The sequence below is a fragment of the Crocodylus porosus genome, unplaced genomic scaffold (genome assembly GCF_001723895.1).
Source record: "Crocodylus porosus isolate Cpor-Errol unplaced genomic scaffold, CroPor_comp1, whole genome shotgun sequence".
Lineage (NCBI taxonomy): Eukaryota > Metazoa > Chordata > Crocodylia > Crocodylidae > Crocodylus > Crocodylus porosus.
This window is the reverse complement of record NW_017728886.1, coordinates 124,597,593-124,616,259: the sequence shown is the minus strand read 5'-3', so window position 1 is coordinate 124,616,259 and position 18,667 is coordinate 124,597,593. Positions and strand designations below refer to the sequence as shown.

General features: G+C 40.4%; 1 protein-coding gene across 6 annotated transcripts in view; it reads left to right on the top strand.

Moving 5' to 3' along the window:
* The window catches only part of CTNND2 (catenin delta 2), a 936,097-nt gene that overhangs the window by 492,732 nt on the left and 424,698 nt on the right, over window positions 1–18,667 (top strand). For 5 of the 6 annotated variants that reach the window (XM_019541627.1, XM_019541621.1, XM_019541614.1 and 2 more), the window contains exon 7: window positions 6,462–6,656. The exons of the other annotated variant lie outside the window; for it this stretch is intronic. In XM_019541627.1, coding sequence (XP_019397172.1) covers window positions 6,462–6,656 — 195 coding nt within the window. The remainder of the gene's footprint in view (window positions 1–6,461; window positions 6,657–18,667) is intronic. 6 annotated transcript variants of the gene reach the window in all.

Genomic DNA, 18,667 nt, shown 5'->3' with positions numbered 1-18,667 from the left:
ATACCTGCTGATCCCCCCTGACCAGTTTGTAGCAGGCCACAAGGTCCCCCCTTAACCTTCTCTTGTGGAGGCTAAACAGGTTCAGGTCCAAGTTCATCCTGGCATGGAACCTCAGCAGGGACATGTTCTTCTCCTGCTGGCTGGTGATGCAGTGAGTGCCCCCTCCAGCTCTGAGATCATGGCATTAAATGGCTTTTAAAAAAGGAAATGGGTATGGATGGAGTGAGGAGGGTGGTATTCACTCCATCTGCACCTGGAGCTTGGGGAACCCCAGCAGTGGGAGGCTCACCTTGAAGAACACCAGGAGCTCCACCAAACCAGGTGTAACTACATCCCCAGAAATGCTGAATACCCTCCCACTAGGAACACTGGTCAATGGACAGGACAGGTGCTTACAGGCAACAGTGGCCAGATCCTGTCACATCTGGCTGCGGCTTTCCCAGTAGGCCAAGGGGTTGCATAGCAATGGCTCCACATCCTCGATGACATAGGCAGCCACCAAGGCCTGAGCACTACCTGCCTGATGGTGGGGTCTTGTTCCTCTGGACCCCACCATGGAAGCCATGCCCTTGGCCCACGTTGGCAGCATCTGTGGTGGAGGAGGAGATGGGCTGGTGTGCTAGCATGGGACAGCAGATCCCACTTTTCCACATCCTCCTGCCTTCGCTGTTCTGCCTCCCTGACTCTCTTCACCAGCACGTCTGTCCACTGATACACTGCCCTTCACCCTCGAGTCACACACAGTGGCCAGCACATGGACCGTACTGGACCGCAAGGGATCAAGCCATTTCCTGATCCCCTCCTTCAGCTGCCTCACCAGTGTCTGGACATCTGGTGACAGCAGCTTGCCCCAGCCAGGAACATTGATCCTCTGGAAGCTCTCCATTTGGCTCTGAAGTTCCCTCACTATGGGGGGTCACCTGGCTAAGGAGGGCATTGGCAGCACTGAGGGTCTCAGTGGCCTCAAGGAAGGGCTTGAGGAACACCAAGATCTGGGAGTTGGTATCCCACTCAGCTCCATTCAGTGGGCCGCTGATCCAGTCTCCCCAGGCAAGGCCATCTCATGGATTGCCTTCTGTTGCTCCATCAGCCTCTTGAGCATCAGGTATGTGGAGTTTCACCAAGTCTCCACATCCTTCATGATTTTGTGCTATGGGATATTCAGCTCTGTTTCTTTGTCCTGCAGCATCGTGCCCCAATTAATGTTCCGGTCGAAGTAGCCTGCCATCACTGGCAGCCCTTCCCCCTCCAAGGCATCCCTGACAATGAGCTGCAACTTGTCTGCTACACAGCAGATGCCAACAAAGTTGGCATCACAGACCACCTTGACCATATTGGCCCTATTGTCAGTGACCATGAACCCACGGGTGAGCTCGCTGTGCCCAGCAAGCCACCCCTGTACCGAGTGGTTCATGGCCCTTATGATCTCTGTTGATGTGTGGGACTCATCCATCACCTTAGCTTGAAGGAGAGCCCACCGATGGCCTGACTGGCTGCACCAGTGCCATGTAAGGGAGAGGTATGTGTGATCTCTACCCCAGCTGCTCCAGATGTTCAAGGTGAAATGTAAGGCCACCTGTGGGCCTGCCTTGTGCAGCTCCTCCCTCACCTATTCCCTGCGTGCCCCTCCCTGAAGGTTTGCCACCACCTGCCTTTCCATCACACTTCATGGTGTGTTTCATGTCTGCTTTTCTACAAATATATTAAAGATAAATGTATCTGTGTCCCTATATAAATTCAATGATGTGAGTGAGTGTGGCACAAAGTAGAAATGTATAAAAAGAAATATGAATGAATGAAGAATATGTCTTTCCCCTATATGAATCCAATAGGCTAGGGTAGCAAGTAGGTAATCCTTCATAAGATCAGTGCTAGTAGCATTCATTGTCCAACGCTGCTGAGCTACTGGAACACACATGTCAGTAACTGACAACAAGGCAGAAAGCAGGGCAGTTCAAAGAAAGCTCCTTTTATGCTGTTTTCCCATCCCTCCCCCAGGGCACTGGGATTGGAAGGGACCTTAGGGAAGAGTTCCAATCACTGGCGAGCTACACAGTCAATATCAGAGTAGTCTGTACCTCCTCTTCCCCCTCCCTCTCCTTACTTTCTGTTTCCCTGCAGGCAAACCCAGCTTCAGCTTCAAAACTCAAAACATTTAGAAACTTTTGAAACATTTTGACTGCCCTCGTTTCATTTCGAGGCTCTTTTGAAGCCCTCGGTTTCATTTCAATTTCTCTGTTTCGAGCTTCAAATGAGTCGAAACAGTGTCAGAATGAAACAGCTGGCAAAGGTTCATGCAGCCCTAGTTGGCATAATATATGTGGACTTCCAAAAAGCCTTTGAGAAGGTTTCCCATCAGAGGCTCTTAGGGAATGTAGATTGTCATGGGATTAAAGGGAAGGTCCTCTACTGAATTAGAAATTTACTTAAAGATAGAAAACAGAGTGAATATAAATGTAAAGGATGGCAAGAAGTAAACTGTGGAGTGTGCCCCCAGGGATTTGTGTTGGGACCAGTGCTTTTTAACATATTCATAAATGATCTGGAGAAAGGGGTGAATAGCAAGGTAGCTAAATTTGCAGATGACACAGGTAAAGACCAAGGCAGACTGCAAGGAACTACAGAAGGGTCTGGCATGAATGGGCAACTAAATGGCAGAAGAAATTCAAAATAGATAAGTATAACATGATGCACATGGGCAAAAATAACCCAAACTATACCTAAACTATGATGGGCTCTGGACTAGCTGTTATAACACAACAGGGAGATCTGGGAGTAATTGTGGACAGTTTGATTAAAACATCTGTAGCCATCAAAAAGACAAACACAATGTTAACGATTATTAAGAACGGAATTATAAACAAAATGGAAAGCATCATTATTCCCTCTTATAAATCTATGGTGTGTCTACCACTTGAATACTGTTCCCAGTTTTGGTCTCCACAGCTCAAAAACGATGTAGAAGAACTAGAGAAGGTATTAGGTTGAAAACTAACAAAAGGAAGTTCTTTTTCACGCCCCATTTAATTAAAGCATGGAACTTATTTTCACAAGATGTTGTGGAAGCTGACAGTGTAATCAGATTCAAAAAGGGATTGGACACATTCTTGAAAGAAAGGTGCATTAGTGGGTATTGAACATGGAAGAGCCTCTGAATCAGAACTTCCTAGAACTTAACTACTTGAGGCTGCAACTGGGAGAAGAACAGTGGAAAAACTCTGGTCATACCATTCTATCTCCCTTTCAGCACATCCACTCCATACTACTGTGTGATACAGAATCATGAATACAATGGACCTATGGTCTGACTCAGTAAATGGCAGTCCTTATGTTTTTATCTTCTTCTGTTCTAGAACAGAGAAGATATGAATCGGGGGAGGAGGGAACCTTGAAAATAGTTCAGTAATTTAAAATATTTACAGAGAAGCAAGTATGGAATCTGAATACTTTGTAATACAACCCCTTTTACTGAAAAGTTGAAATGCTGTAACAATTATTCTGTTTCATCTCACAATGGTGTTTAATTTTTTTTTTGGCAAGGAACATGCATTTGTGTTGCTGCTTTTCAATATTTCCTATTTAAATATTGCCCTCATTATATGGAGTAAGTGTAGTAAAATTAGATATCATGTAGGAAAGAATTATTTTTCATGTTGGTGCTGCTCATGCAAAAAAGAGACATCAGTTGACAATACACAGTTCTTAATTAAACAGATTTATGCTGTGGTTCGTATGAACTTGGCAAATATTTTGCTCTAGACCAGTTTACACTACCAAAATTATGCACTGGTAATTATCAGATTATGCAAAAATTTGTGTACAGCATATAGCGTTATTTTGTGCTTTTATTTAAGCAGCTCATCAAAAGGAAAGCTGCAAATCTGGCAAGATGGATAATAAAATGAAACTGTTTATATTTATTGCCATTTTGACAATTCATGAAAGGATATAAAAGTAACTGAAGGGAAAATATGATATCTTGAAGGCTTAAGATGTAATCACCGATATATCTAGTTGTTGTTTTTTTTCCCATAATGTTTGTTTGATCATTTACCGAGAGGCTCACTATTTCTTATTTAGATCCCAGCCCTTTAAGGACATATGTAGGGGCTTAACTTTAAGAACATTGGCAGTCTAAGTATCTTCTAAGTATTTCTAACTCTACCACTTACCTGTTGTGTGACTTTAGACAAGTCACATCAGCTCTCTGGAGAATCTTTTTTTTCTACTTCCTGTCCTTTTTATGTCCTGCATTTTTAGACTATAAGCCCTTTGGGGTAGGGACTGTCTCAGTTACAGTACCTAAAACAATATTTGTTGTCTGTTACTGTTGGGGTTTTTTTCGAGCAGAGACATAGTAGGGCACCTCCATGCCCTGAGGCCCAACCACTGAATGAGGCAGTGCCAGCTACAGTGTTACTAGTGCTGGCAGTGTGACCAGCTGCCAAATGCAGCACCAGCTAGTTTTTCACTTTCCAAAGAACCCCCTGCCCCCTCCCACCCAGTTATGCTACTATGGTCCAGCCTTGGTTGCAACTCTAGACCCTACTATATTGTAAGGTATAATGACCATTAAAAAAGAATATTTATATACATTTAAAAATAATAAAGCATGTAATTGTTACCAGAATCAGAACTTTAGATCATTTAATTCAAGTGAAATTGAATAGAAACTTGTGTCACAAAGTCAGGAAGAACCACTGTAAAAAGATAGTAGAATTCCCATTTGTTTCACTGAAAGCAGGCTTGAAGACAAAATCCATCATTCTTAAGAGCAGTGTTCCTTTGGATCATTTGTAAATGAACCAAAGAAATGTGGCAGTTGCTATATAAAAGTTATGGTCTATTTTTCTACTACAGCTTTTAATGCATGTGTCATAAAAACTTATAGGGACAAATTCTGTCTGACAGCTTCTAATGTTTTTGTTCTCAGTTTTTTATATGAGGTGTCCACCTCTTCCCCACTCCATCCCAGTGAGACAGACTGGAAATAGAAAGGAAAATTGGTCATACAAAATCATGGAAATGAATTAAAGTTGGTCTAGTTTCAGGGTCCAATGGAGGAGGGCACTGAAGCTCTCTGGGAGGGAGTATTCTGCCTCTCAGAGGTGTTCAGTTCAACAAAAATAATGAGTTAAAAACTCTTTAAGAGTGTCATTTAAAATTAATTTCCAATTTCTGAATCTGAAGTAGTCACACCCACTTCTCAAGATTTAGAATAGTAATAAATAAAATCATCTTTGAAATTCTTGGCAGAATGTCCATTACATCAGAGAGTAATGCAAGTTGGTGGCAATACCTGTGCTAATGACAAATCATCCTCTGAAGGTGTTTTGAAAAGGGCAGTTTGTATTAAAAGCCTGCAGTTGTTTCAGGTCATTTGTATTGCATTATGTGAGAAAAAATATGGACACCTAAGCAAGATATAAACAGACTTAGTGAGTTATTTATAAAAATAAAAGCTGGAGTACTACTTTCCCACTCTAGCTATGTTGTTCTGTACTGGATTGAAATGTTCAATGATTTCAAAGAATATACTTCTTTCCTTTTTCACCAGTCTATTGTGTATTTCTCGGTTTTGCATCACAGTACTATTTACTAACCTGATAATACACTGTCTTCAAATATGGGATATTTGGAAATTTGAAACTAGTTTGAAGAGTAGGAAAAGTTAACCAAGATAGTAATATGACAAAATGATACAGATGATGGGGCTTATAGCCAAAGCTGGAAATGTATACAAGTTTGTCTGTTCTGCATCTGGGATTAAGGTGAACTGGGGATAAAATCTTCTTCATTATACAAAATAAGATTCCTTTCATATCTAAAAAAAAATCCTCACTATATCTTTAAATTATTTTTCTTGAAGGTAAGTTTAATTTATTTATCCCCAGAGATTTTTGGTTGTAGAAAACCCTAGCAGCCTGGTTTCCACACTATCAAGGAAGGAGATACTGGTGAGGGATAACTGCACTGTCATACTTCAAGTAAAGCAGCAAGAAGGTCTATGTTGATGATGAAAATACATTTGTTCAGTTGTAGATGTAAGATGAGGGCACAATACCTGAGGTTAGGCCTTACTTCCCTCCCTCTGTTCTGATTGTGCCATTAAGCCTTTTCATAGGATTCCGCAGGATAAAGCAGTAACATTTGTTAATCTCTGTGTGAGAAAAATGAAGTTTATATTGGCCTTGCACAGTATTTATTTATCTCTGAAATATCTTCCTCCTTGAGAAGAAATCAGGTTTTGGAGCAAATGCAGACAGCTGGGTGATGCCGATAAGATGATTAGCTCCTCTTTCTGCTGCCATTGCATGCTGCTTTTCTTTACATTTAAAAAAAATTCTGTTTTATTTCTGTTTTAAAAACTATGTTTTAAGTAAGCTTTTTATGAAATCATTTCCTGTTTTCTGTGAGGTGTTTGCCTTTTCTTAAATTTCCTATGTAAATCTTATTTGCAGCTGGGTCTCGGGCATCTTACAGCAGCCAGCACAGCCACCTTGGCTCCGAGTTAAGGGCGCTGCAGTCTCCAGAGCACCATATAGATCCTATTTACGAAGACAGAGTGTATCAGAAGCCCCCTATGAGGAGTCTCAGCCAGAGTCAGGGGGACCCTCTGCAACCAGCACATACAGGCACATATCGCACTAGCACAGGTAGGTGGAAATGATATGCAGAATTGTGTTTTAGAAAGTCTGTTTTGTTTTGTTTTTTCTATCAGTGTTAATTCTCCAAATAGTGTCATTAACTTAGGAAAGTTATATGATGTTTCTAAGTTTAAAAAAAAGCCCAATTCAAATTTTAGCATGTATCAATGTAACTTAAAAGGCACCAAAAATGTGCTGCCTTGGGTAGGAAAAACATAGCAATGGGTCAATACATACAGCAGTTTTAATTTTTTCCCCCTGTTGGGGAGGGAAGGAGATAATGTCTTCCTTAATCTTTTAAACATATTTTAAAGATCTGATTGTTCTCTGAAAACTTAACTATGTTTCAACTGTTCAGCCTTTGTCTGTGTCACAGAAGGGACTGCAATGCATCTTCTTCATGGAACTAATGGGACAGTTGTATTTTTGGAAGTGAAGCAAACCAAAAGAAAATGTGTTCTCTGTCTTTCTAGCATATATATAGATACACATATGACATGCATCTATTATCACTCTCTAGATGTACAGATACGAAATTAATCTTTAGTATAACAGACAGAGCTGTCAGGATTGGTGATTTATCTGGAATATAATAATGCATGATCATCCATGAAATCCATTAGTATACAAGTTCTATTTTCAGTGTATCCTCTCAAGTTTATAAAATTGAGCTATATTTTGGAACCTAGAAGTACATAAGAAATCAGCAGTGGTATTTAGTGCACTAAGAAACCAGAATATGCTATAGCCAAAATACCTTAAAACATATGTAGAGGATGCTTGCACAAGGAATTGTAATACTGACCACATTTCTGTGGCTTTTTTTTCTGCATTGATCAGACAGAAAAGATTTTTTCTCTTCCCATATCAGACAGAAATATTGAAGCAGAATTAAGAATATCTGTAAATAATGACTTTTTAGAATAAGGCAGCATGACTTCTTCAGGATTTTTTTTTAAGGATCACTGTCATGTTTCTTGCACAGCCCAAGCTTCTGTTGCAGCTGTGGGTGTCTGGACTATGCTAAGAGGGTAAGATAAAGTCCATGGAAGTGATTCAAAGAAATGCAACAACGTTTTTTGCCTAATTTAATTTTTCTGTAATAGTCACATAGGCCTGAAGAGTAGTAGTTAGTTGATAGAGTTACTCTTTAATGAAAGCAGCCAGCATTAGGGTTCAGTGGGGGCATCTACACATGCACTTTACTGCGTAGTTGCCTACTTAGCTCTACAGTAAGTGTCACTGTCTACAAGTGTGACGCTTCTAGGCCCAAGTAAACTACTTAACTATGCTACAGGATAGTACTACCCAACACAACAACTATCCTATGGCAGAGTTATTTACTCTACTGGATTGCTTGTGTAGACAGGATGACGGTGACCAAGCCTGGCTGGTGCACAAGTGCTTCAATGCAGGGGCTGCCTGCCAACTAGTCCTACACTGTAGCATCTTTGCACTCCAGCCAGCCCCTCTGTAGCATGTTGAGCTGGGGTGGAGCAGCTCCGACCTGGCAAGCTGACCCCTCAGACTCACTGCTGGCTGGGGCTGTGCTACCACAGCTCACCAAGCTGAAGTCCTGGTCTCACCTGTCAGTACTGTGCCTGGGAGCAATTAACTCTGGCGTGGACTGTGCTACAGTTTATTCAGGCACACTAATTTCATGTATGGATGCACCCATCGTGTTTTGTGGGGTCATGTTTATATTCAGACATAATACCTATGGTAAAAGAATCCTTAGGTTCCAGTGTATAGCGCAGGGTCTCTGCACCAACTGCTGAGCAGCTGGGCAGCAATCAGTGAATGAGACAGCTGTGTAATACTGTCGTTTATGCTCTTCAGGGCACACAGCCTTGTGTTTCAGATACCACATTCTTTTCAGACCTTGCCCTGAGGAGGAATTTCTTTTTTAATGTACATACTTTTTCTCTGGCACTTATCACTGTAGTATCTGAAAGCTTTGCAACTGTTAATGGATTTATCTTCACAATTACCTCTGTAGGCAGGGTCTTCTGACTCTTGCATTTGTAAAGCTGTGATAATGTGGTACAGATCTCGATTGCTTGATCTTTTTTCCAAAATGTTAACCCATTACAGTCCATGAGACTAGTGGATGCTCAGTCCCTCTAATATCTTACCCAGGTTCTCACCTGTCCAACCTGGAGACAAGATGACTAGAACTGAGACTTAAAACTTAGCATGGCTTCAGGCCTATCTGAAAATCTCAGCCACTATGAATGAGCTGGGGAACTGGTTGTGTAACAAATGTGGTAGGGGCTACAAGGAGAGGAGGGGAGGGCTTTGTACTCATGGCACTATATTGGATCTTATGAAGTCTGGTTACCCTTCCTACATTTTTCCCATGGACTTCTATCACCCATTCAACAGAAGTATGTATAGTTATATAATTAAAATATTTGTTCCCAAATGGGCTGAATAAGGGAGAAGCTGGCAGCCTTAAATTGATCAATCAGGTCGGTTCCTAACTTCTGATGGCTTAACTTGGGGTGTAGCCAGACATAACATTTATCATATGTTAAAGAGCTTAAAAGCAGAATAAAAAGTGGGTAGACAGGTGATGCACAGTGCTATACGCTTGAGGTAGGTCTGTACTGTATCTTCATTGCTGCTGGGGGTATGTACTCCAAAGCATACCCTTCCTACTTATCCCAACTCACACAGTCCAAACCTGGAAATTCAGCGGTGGAGCTACACATAGGGAGTATCTCCATGATTGTTCTCAAGCCCCTTGTTTCTGGTATGCTTGCGAGTAGCTGGAAGGGGATCCACCCCTGCAGCAACTTCACCACATTTCCAGGTTTGGTGTGCACAAGAGGCATACTCTGAGGATATGCAGTGGCTTGGACCAGACCCTTCGCATTCTCTTAATATAGGGTTGAGTGTGAGATTCTTTTAGGGAGGAAGGGAGCAAGGGTTACTTGGCTTTTTTTAATGGAATTTTAGAAATGTTTAGAAAAGAAATACCAACTTGTGTAACTACATGCTAGACCAGGGGTTTGCAAGTTTTTAACAATGTCTGGCTGTCAATTCTTCCCTCTCACCAGGTTATTTTCCCTTTAGATCGCCTTGTCAACTTTACACCTCTGCCTACTCTTCATAGACAACTATTTATTCATTTTTAGAACTAAATGCATAACCAAATTAAAGCAGTCACAGGACTGTTGAGATAATAGTCTGCTGTTTCACTACATCAATGCATCAAAACTAGTTTTCTTTTTAATGGAACTTTAAAATAAATATGCCACCTCTGGAATTTTTACCTCTGAAATTTTTTTTTAAAACAAAAACTTTTGTAAATGACCCCTCAGAATGGAAATGTTTCACCAGCTTTAAAATAGCTATTCTACATGCTGGAACTTTTAGGAAGATTATTACATTTGGGATCATGATTATAGATCCATACTTGCATTGATTTTTTGCGGTGGTGGGCTGAAATTCATGATATTGTATTGATGTCACATGGGGTTACAACTAACTTACTTATACAAACAGGTGTAGCATGTGGCCAGAATGTTCATTATGTTACCAGTGGATGAAATTATTACAGAATGAAATGTATGACACTTTTATGTTCTGCACTCAGGGTCATATGTTCAATGGGGTCAGAAAGTGTGCAGAGAACAATCAGAGTTCACTGCAAAATCTTCCCCTTTAGCACATTTTTCTTAGGGGCTGATAGATTCTTCATTGTGCATGATCTTCAAGTCAGGACTGGATATGTATCTGCATAATGTGCTGCAGTTCAAACAGATGTTACTAGTTTATCACAGAGATTTTAGGACAAGGCATTTTCTGTCTTGTTTTGCAGATCAGCTCAGGTGATCATAATGGTTCCTTCTACCTTAACATCTAAGGCCGTGTGTAGATGAAACAAGCAGCATGTGTGCATGACAGTTTAAAGCAGATTAAATGCTTTTGCATCACTTTAATGGTGTTGGTGTTTGTACATGTCGGTGATGTATTACACAGTAATTCTAGCCACTGTAGCAAAATTGGCAGTGTAATGTGCCTTAAATGACTCAGGGCACAGTAAACTAAAACTCCTCCAAGGCTGCCCTACAGGCACGGAGCAAAGCACTGGGCTCTGTGTAGCTCAGGGGCTCTGCAGGAAGCCCGTGCAGGCAGCCTGGCAGCAGCCTGGGAAGGCAGGCTCCACCCAAGAAAAGTGGCAAGCCTAATTTTTTTTTTTTTCCCCTTGGAGTCTGCCTGCCTGAGCTGTGCTTCCCTTCGCGGCTGCGGTACCTCCCGGTACCCCCTGAACTGGGTGCCTGCAGGCAGGTGCCACCTGGAGTGGGGGGCCACTGCTGCTGCAAAGGGAAGCACCAGCCCCCCCTCAGTCCACGGACCACTTTGCCCACCAGAAGCTCGCCTTCCCCTCCCTGCTACCGTGTGTGTGCATGACACAGGAGTTTAAAGAGCCCTAAATTGAAGTGGTGTTTTTATAAACACCCAACGCTTCAATTTAGGGTCCCTGTTTTGTCTATACATGCCCTAATATTCTATAAGCATCCTTGTTAGCATGACAGCAGGATAATAAATATGCCGTTTTACTACTGAAAAATAAATAATGAAAATAACCACACTAAGTTAACCAAGTAAAGTTGTTCCCCAAATACTATAATTTGCTAGCATAAAGTGTCTATTGTTCTGTCTGTACCTGTTTTCCTTGTGCTCGTCACTCATTGGCCATACAAGATGCTGTTGGCAGTTACAAGCACATCTCAAGGTAGTATCTCTTCATGTGACAATGGAATTTCCAAACATATAGCCAATGTCGTCTTCTGGCAGGGTGAATATGGTTTTATCCCAAATAGGAAAAGGCCCAAAAAGAAAATGTGTATGTTCTGTTCTGGGTGTCTTAATTAATTTGAAGATAGAATCACAGGTTGGTAACCCATTGGTGCCTACCTTAGCTAGCCCTGTGGGACAAGTGTCAGCAGTGTTACTTGCCATGATTCTGGGAGGTGTGGCAATTAAAACTGGCATGGCTCTTAGGGTTGTAGCCACAAATACAGCTGTTCACCGCTGATCTAGACTAGAGGCTTTAGCTAATTGAATGACCCTTATCTTGTATTAAGCAGATTCTCCATAAACATTTGTGTTTATCCTATGTCTCATTTTAGGGCTATCCACAAATCTAGGCTAACATTTACAAAAATGTTAGTTTATTGATTTAATTGGCAATGACATAATCTGAATTAAAAACAGGTGAAATCTGTCTAGTCTTGATGTGCAGATTCTACACACTTTTTTCCTTTATGGTCAGTTTTTGAAACCATGCCTCTTCTGATTTCTATGAAGTATTGTGCTATATACCATACTATATCTCAGCTTGTGCTTTCTGTTTTTCCATGCACTCTTGCCTCTTTCTTTTTTCCTAAAAAAATAAACAAACAACTGATGTATTCATGTGATTTTGATAAAAAGACTAAAAATGTTAATAAATCTGTGTTAGGAAAAGAGTAAAGTATTCGATCTTTTTAGAAATAATCACAAGTCAAATATGCAGGCTTCTAAGGTTATGAAGTCTGATTTTTATTGTTTACAAAATTACATGCTTTAAGCTGAACGTTTGAGATAAGGCATCTAACCTACAAATATTTAATGTTTTTTCCACTCTTTTGGGCCACTATTACAGCATTCAGAAAATGCTAAGTTCGCACCAATTATTTGTGATTTGTTCTTGTGTCAAACAATAATTAAGCCCTTTAAATAAAACACTTTGTTATAATTCTGTTGTACCACACACAATTAACAGCTTCTAGTTTTACTTATTCATTTACAGATAAAACCAGTAATGAATTTGAAATATTTTTTCATAGAATAGAGTATTTAATTTCAGCAGTAAAACTGAATCCAAAATTGTAAAAAAAAAAAAAATTAAAGTTCTAGAAATTTTGTTTTAAAAGATATGTGTTTTATATGAATTGGAGTGTCTTTTATAGCATTTTTTATATTCTAAATTTATCATCACACCATCAGATTACTCTCTCTTGTGTCACTCGTCGTGTGAAGACCAGCAGCTTGAAATCACTCGGGTTTGTTTGTATTAAAATTTGCCAATAAAAATATAATAAGATTAATGCAAAATTCTTCTCCTCCAATGTGACTGTAAAATGGCATTGTGGGATTCCAAGTTTTCTTGTGTCTTCATTTCCATATCAAATACGCTCAGTTTACAAGTAGAAAGACATTTTTCTTCCTTCTGACAGGCCTGCAAATGCTACCTGGCCCTGAGAGTCTACCTCAATATTCTTTCATTCTTGCACATTATCACCACAAGTAAAGACTTTGCAGGCATAATTATATATTCAGGTACAGCAGTGCAGCCCTGTTGCTTTTGCAGAGGTCAGACAAGTGTAGCCACTTCAACATGACAGTGAAAATTATGTAACAATCTTGTTGGAGTTGTATATGTTACATCTGTGATATTACTGGTACAGTCCTTGCTGATTAAACAGCTGCTATCCAGTTCTGAAATGTAACAGATCCATTCTAAAAATCAAGCATTACTTTATGCTGTTTGGACTGCATTTTTTTGGCTTTGTCATGATTTGATGTGATCTGCAATGGCAGATTGTGATGCAGCTGCTGCAGCATAATTGAGAACCACAGAGGTAAATCAGACAGCCTGGAGTTCTGGCTGATGGACCTAACATTTTCAGGGAAATTAAAAAAGATTATCCTCACCTCCACATCTCTATTAATCCATTAATGTTGTGACAGTAGAACTATGTATGCCTGACCAAGACATCCAATTTTATAACATTGGTATGGGAGGGATATGGAGAGGAAACAAGCAGGGAATAAATATCTTTCATACAAAATAAATTAAGCATGAAAATACTGTAGTGAACTGGATAGTGAATAATGAATCACCTCAAAAGCAATAGGAATATATATTTTCATTTAAACAGACAGCTCCTGTTTTTTATTTCATAAACTTACTTAGGTTTCCTTTTTGCCTAGTCATAGATCATAGTTATTGGTTTAAAATAATACAGAATTATGCCAGCAATAATAGCTTTGATTCTTATCTTGAAGTGGCTTTAACCAGTGTAACTCCCATTTTAGTTGCATAGATGGAAAATCCCTATTAACGCCAAAATAAGTAAGGTCAGAATTTAACTCTGCATCAAATTCTGCCCTGGAAAACATACAGTTAACATCTGTTGGAAGTAATTGAAGTGGTATATTAGGTCTGAATTTGACCCTGAAGTCTTAAAAACAATTTCCTAAAAGAAGTTCCATGGTTCTTGACAACCATGGTTATTAACAACAATCTCTTCTCTTATGCTCTGGACTTAGAGGGGTTATAATTTTTTTAATCTATTCAGAAAGGGGCCAATTCAACCTCCAGTTGTCAACCTGAGCAGCTCCTCTGGATCTGAAACAAGATCTGTTGAAGAAAGGGTGTTGAATTGCTCACTGTTGTTTAAAGTTTTGTCAATACTAGGAGGAGAAATACATGCACATTATCTCTCTGTTCCTCCAAATCCAAACATTTTTTTTTATGTGAGGCCTATAGCTGCAGGCATCTAGCAAGGAAGTGAGTGCATGGGCCAGGTAGAGCCTCATCACAGAAACTTTGTGTATTACTTTCTTTGTAAAGAAGCCCTTTCAGAAGATAGGAACTTTTGTTTCAAACAACCAGGCTTGCGCCCCCACCCCACCACACACACATAGGTGTCCAAAGATCCACAAGAAAACAAGCACATCTGAGGGTATCTTGGATTTCACCATGTAAGTGGAAGATATCCATTGAAGTGCCCATATCCCATGCTGTCATTTCCATCTACATGAAAGGCTGGTATTTTATGGTTTATGGGGGTATCCCCCCCCGAAAATTTAATTTATATGACTATTACATTTGTTTTTGGCTGCCCCCCCTTGTAGGGAAGGATGACATGAGCCAGACTTGACTGTATCTGAAATGTCTCTCATATTTTGCTCCATATTGAGGTGTAAGAAGTTTTCATTATAAAAATCACAATCATGCCCTTGAATCATGCCCTTGAAACACAGGGAAATAAATCCCATGTAAATCTTAGCTGCCATTGTTGAGGAAAAATAATACCTGTAATGTGCCAGGGAATGCCTGCAAACTTATTATCTAAGAGCTGCATCTGTTTAGTTGTAGACAACTGAGTCAGTCCTACTCGCATTTAACTTCACTGATGTGGGACCAGGCCAATTAATTTTTATTTACTCAAATGCTGTTCAGAAATATGGAAATAGAAAGGTGTCCTCTAGGAGATAAAGAGATTTGAAAATTGATGCATGTGTGCTTTTCATAAATCTCCCTACTATTGAAAGAAAGCACAATGCAGTGCTTAACTAAGCCATCCAGAAGCATCATTACAAGAATTTATACTTGTGCTACAGACTGGTTATGTCCATAGTGTTACTCTTAAAACTGTTCTTTAAGAGACTGCCTACTCAGTATTTATTTTTACTAAAATGGTTGTCTTGAATATATCAAAATTACTACTGAGGATTTCAGCAAATGCCTTTGCTTTCTAGGAGCTAAGCTACTTCAGTGTTCACATGTAAGGCTCCCCTTGGTGTCAGGGGTATTTTCTCACACATGTGCACAGAGTCTGTACTCTGAAGAGTTTGTCCAGGTTGGCTCTCTTTGCATCCTCCTCCCCAGTGCCTTCCAAGCTGTGTATGCAGAGAGCTTCTGTTAATATATTAAAGCTGTGCACACAATAGGATCTGGCCCTGGAATGAAAATACAATGATTAAATTTACTAGTAGAGTAGCATTGAATAAAAAAAAACAGCCTTCATCTAAAGTACCCAAGTTGTGTAAAATACTATTCTGAAGTATGTCGCCCAATCATACATTATATTGCAATAAAATTGTTATTTTTCTACCTACAGAGATCACATTGTTTGTCATGTGCAAAGTGGAGGGAGAGTGGGGAGCTCTCAATCACAAGAGAAGGAATATTCTTCTTTCATACGGTTTACTCAGTGACCAGAAGGCATAGGTGACTGGTAGGGGAGACCCAGGAGGGCACATACCCCCTGCTGATAGGGCTGTCCTTGCTGCTGACACCACTGGCAGCATCTGTGGGTGCTCAATGTGCCCCCCCAACAGGGCTGTCCCCGCTGCCTATACTGCTGATGGCTTCTGTGGGAGCTCATCAGCTTCTCCCCCACCACTGATGCCACTGGCAGCATCACGGATGGTCGCCAGCTCTGTCCCCACTGTCAATGCTGCTAGTGGCTTCTGCGGGTGCCTCCTTCAGACTCAGGAAGCACCAATCACCCATGCCAGAAGGTGCCTTTAGTTCAACTCGATGTTCTCGGTATTCTGTTTTGCTTGGGAATTTTTTTGTGGGGAGAGGGAAACTGGGTTAATCAACATGGCTGTAGCTGATATGTGGGCTTTTTTCTGGGTTATTTTTTAATGCTATGAGGAACTACTTTTAAGTGAGGGATTTGAAAAGAAAAGGGGTGGAGGTATTGTGGAAGTTTTACAAGTTTGTTTGCAGTCTGCACCTCCCAGCCACAATAGATAGCAATGCCTATGGAGTCTGCCTTGGATTTAAGAGAAATGTAACTTTTATCATGGGTATGGCTATTATATTATATTACAATGTGCAGCAAATTGTGCATGGATTTGCTAACTTAAAGAGTAACACTTACAAGATTTCTACTGGTCTGAAAGCCTTTAAGAGGTATCCTGTAAGTGCAAGGTGAGATTCACTTTGTGAAAAGGACCAGTTAAGCATAAATGTGCCTTTTAAGTCCTGTAAGTAGGTTTTAAGTGGTACTTAGGACCTGTGAGATACCATTGGGGAATTTTAATATCTATGTAGTCCATGAAGCATTCCCAGGAAAACTACCTAGAACTGCAACCCATAATTTTTACTTTATTTTTCTATTAATTAAAAGTGCGAGGTGGAGCAATCCTTCTGCATATTAGCTTTTTTTCCTTAACCACATATGCTACCAAAAATTCATAAACCTAAGAGAAATAGATCTAGGAAATTGGTGTAAGTTAGAAGTTGACATCAATTTAGGAGCATATATGAACTCATAATAAAATGATGCCCATGAAAGTAATATCAAGTCTAAAATGGAAGTTTAGGGAAGTTATTCTGCATGCTGAGATTTAGCATATGTGTTTTCTGTTGGAAATAGTCAACTAAGGAAATATATTCTAAGTACCGGTGTGCTGTACATAATAGCAGTAACAGAGGTACTGGAAACACTGTGTCACAGTTTGGCAAGTCAGCAAACTGAAATGAAATAGCTTGGACAAAAGAAGCCACCGTGACCAGATCCAACCAGTTCTGTAAACAAGAGGATGGCTGAGAAGCCTAAAAGGCTTTGGGTTTTTTTCTTTTTCTTTTTTCCTACTGAGAAGAAATTTGTGAAGAATATTAGTTTCAGGGGAAAAAACATGGAGACCTGCTGGATTCATTGTTGCCAGAAGCCTCTAAAAATGGAAAGTCCTAACCTGGAAAATGGAATTACAATGATGGATCAATACAAAGAAAGTCTTCATTCTTAGACCTCCAAAGATTACTGCCATCTCCATTGGGAACAGGATTTATTGGACATGAGCAAAACTCAAATGTTACTTGTGAAATTCCTTTGCAAGCTGTTGTTTTTGGTTTTTGGAGGTTTTTTGGTTTTGATGCATGAAGCATTTGTGGAGTAGCAAAGCTAATGGTAAGGAAGTGACTTTGAAACCATGGGACCAGCAAAGTAGTGTGCAGACATTACTTCAGGATCATGGCTCAAACTACAGTTGTGCATTTGCATGGTCTTCATAGCTGCCAATGGGACTGAAACATTAACAACTTCAGAGTTTCATTGACTGTGCCCCAAAGACCAAGAACTGTGGTGGCAAAAAGTTTCTCTTGATTTAAGAGAGGATACAAAAATGTATGTAAAACAGTAAGAAGCCAGAATGCCTGGAGGAGAAAAACTTAATATTGTTTAGATCAAAAGCATTTCCTGATTATACAAGAGAAGCATCTCAAGAAAAAAAGTGTTTTAATGTAACAATGTATAGCTGTTTTGTCAGACACAGCCGAGACCCTTAACTAGCACAAAGGTGTGCTAGCATATATAGAAAGGTAATGGACATTTATTGTGCCAGCAGCAACACACTGAAGAGGAAAAAAAAAGATTTTGTGTCAGATGGGCCCATACTTACGCATTTGAAGGTGAAATCAAATCTGTTAACTCTCTGAGTTCAAGCTTTATGTGGGCTCTGTTACAAGCAAAGAGTAGGCTATGTAGAAAATATGTTAAGCCAGTGGTTCTCAACCGTTGGTATCTTACGTACCACCTACCGATGGACACGGCAAAAACAAAACTGGAAGTTCCACTGTGACACTTCGGGTTTCGTTGCCACAAGCTGAGTCCCACTTTTCTCATGGCCCAGGGCAAAGCAGCCTGCTCAGGGCCCCTCTCCCTATCCCCCAGCACACTGATGCTGGGGAGTAAAAGCCCTGGTGCGTTGGATATGGCGGGAGGGGCAGTGGTCAGAACTTCTGGCCCAAGCAGGCAAAGCCGGGTGGGCCAAACTCAAAATGCAGCACCCATGCACCCCCTACCCATGCCTCATGTACTCCTGGGTTAAGTAACCTGAGATTGCCAAAATTGTGCACAGCCCCCTGTGTCTGCAAGACACTAATCTAACTAATTGGAGGTTGAAAGAAGTGGCTGTTTAGAAACCTCGATACACTTCAGGCTAAAATAAGAGTTTGCTTAGTTTCCATTCCCAGAGCTTTTATTCATGCAAATAGACATTTATGACTTGTCCCATTTGACTTCACTGGGACTGTATGCTTGAATAATGTTGGAGACACTAAGTCTCCATCTAGAGCAGTATCATAAAACTTAGGATTTTCATAGATTTCATAGACATTAGGGCTGGAAGGGACCTTGGGAGATCGAGTCCAGCCCCCTGCCCAAAGGGCAGGAAGTCAGCTGGGGTCATAGGATCCCAGCAAGATAAGCATCCAATTTACTCTT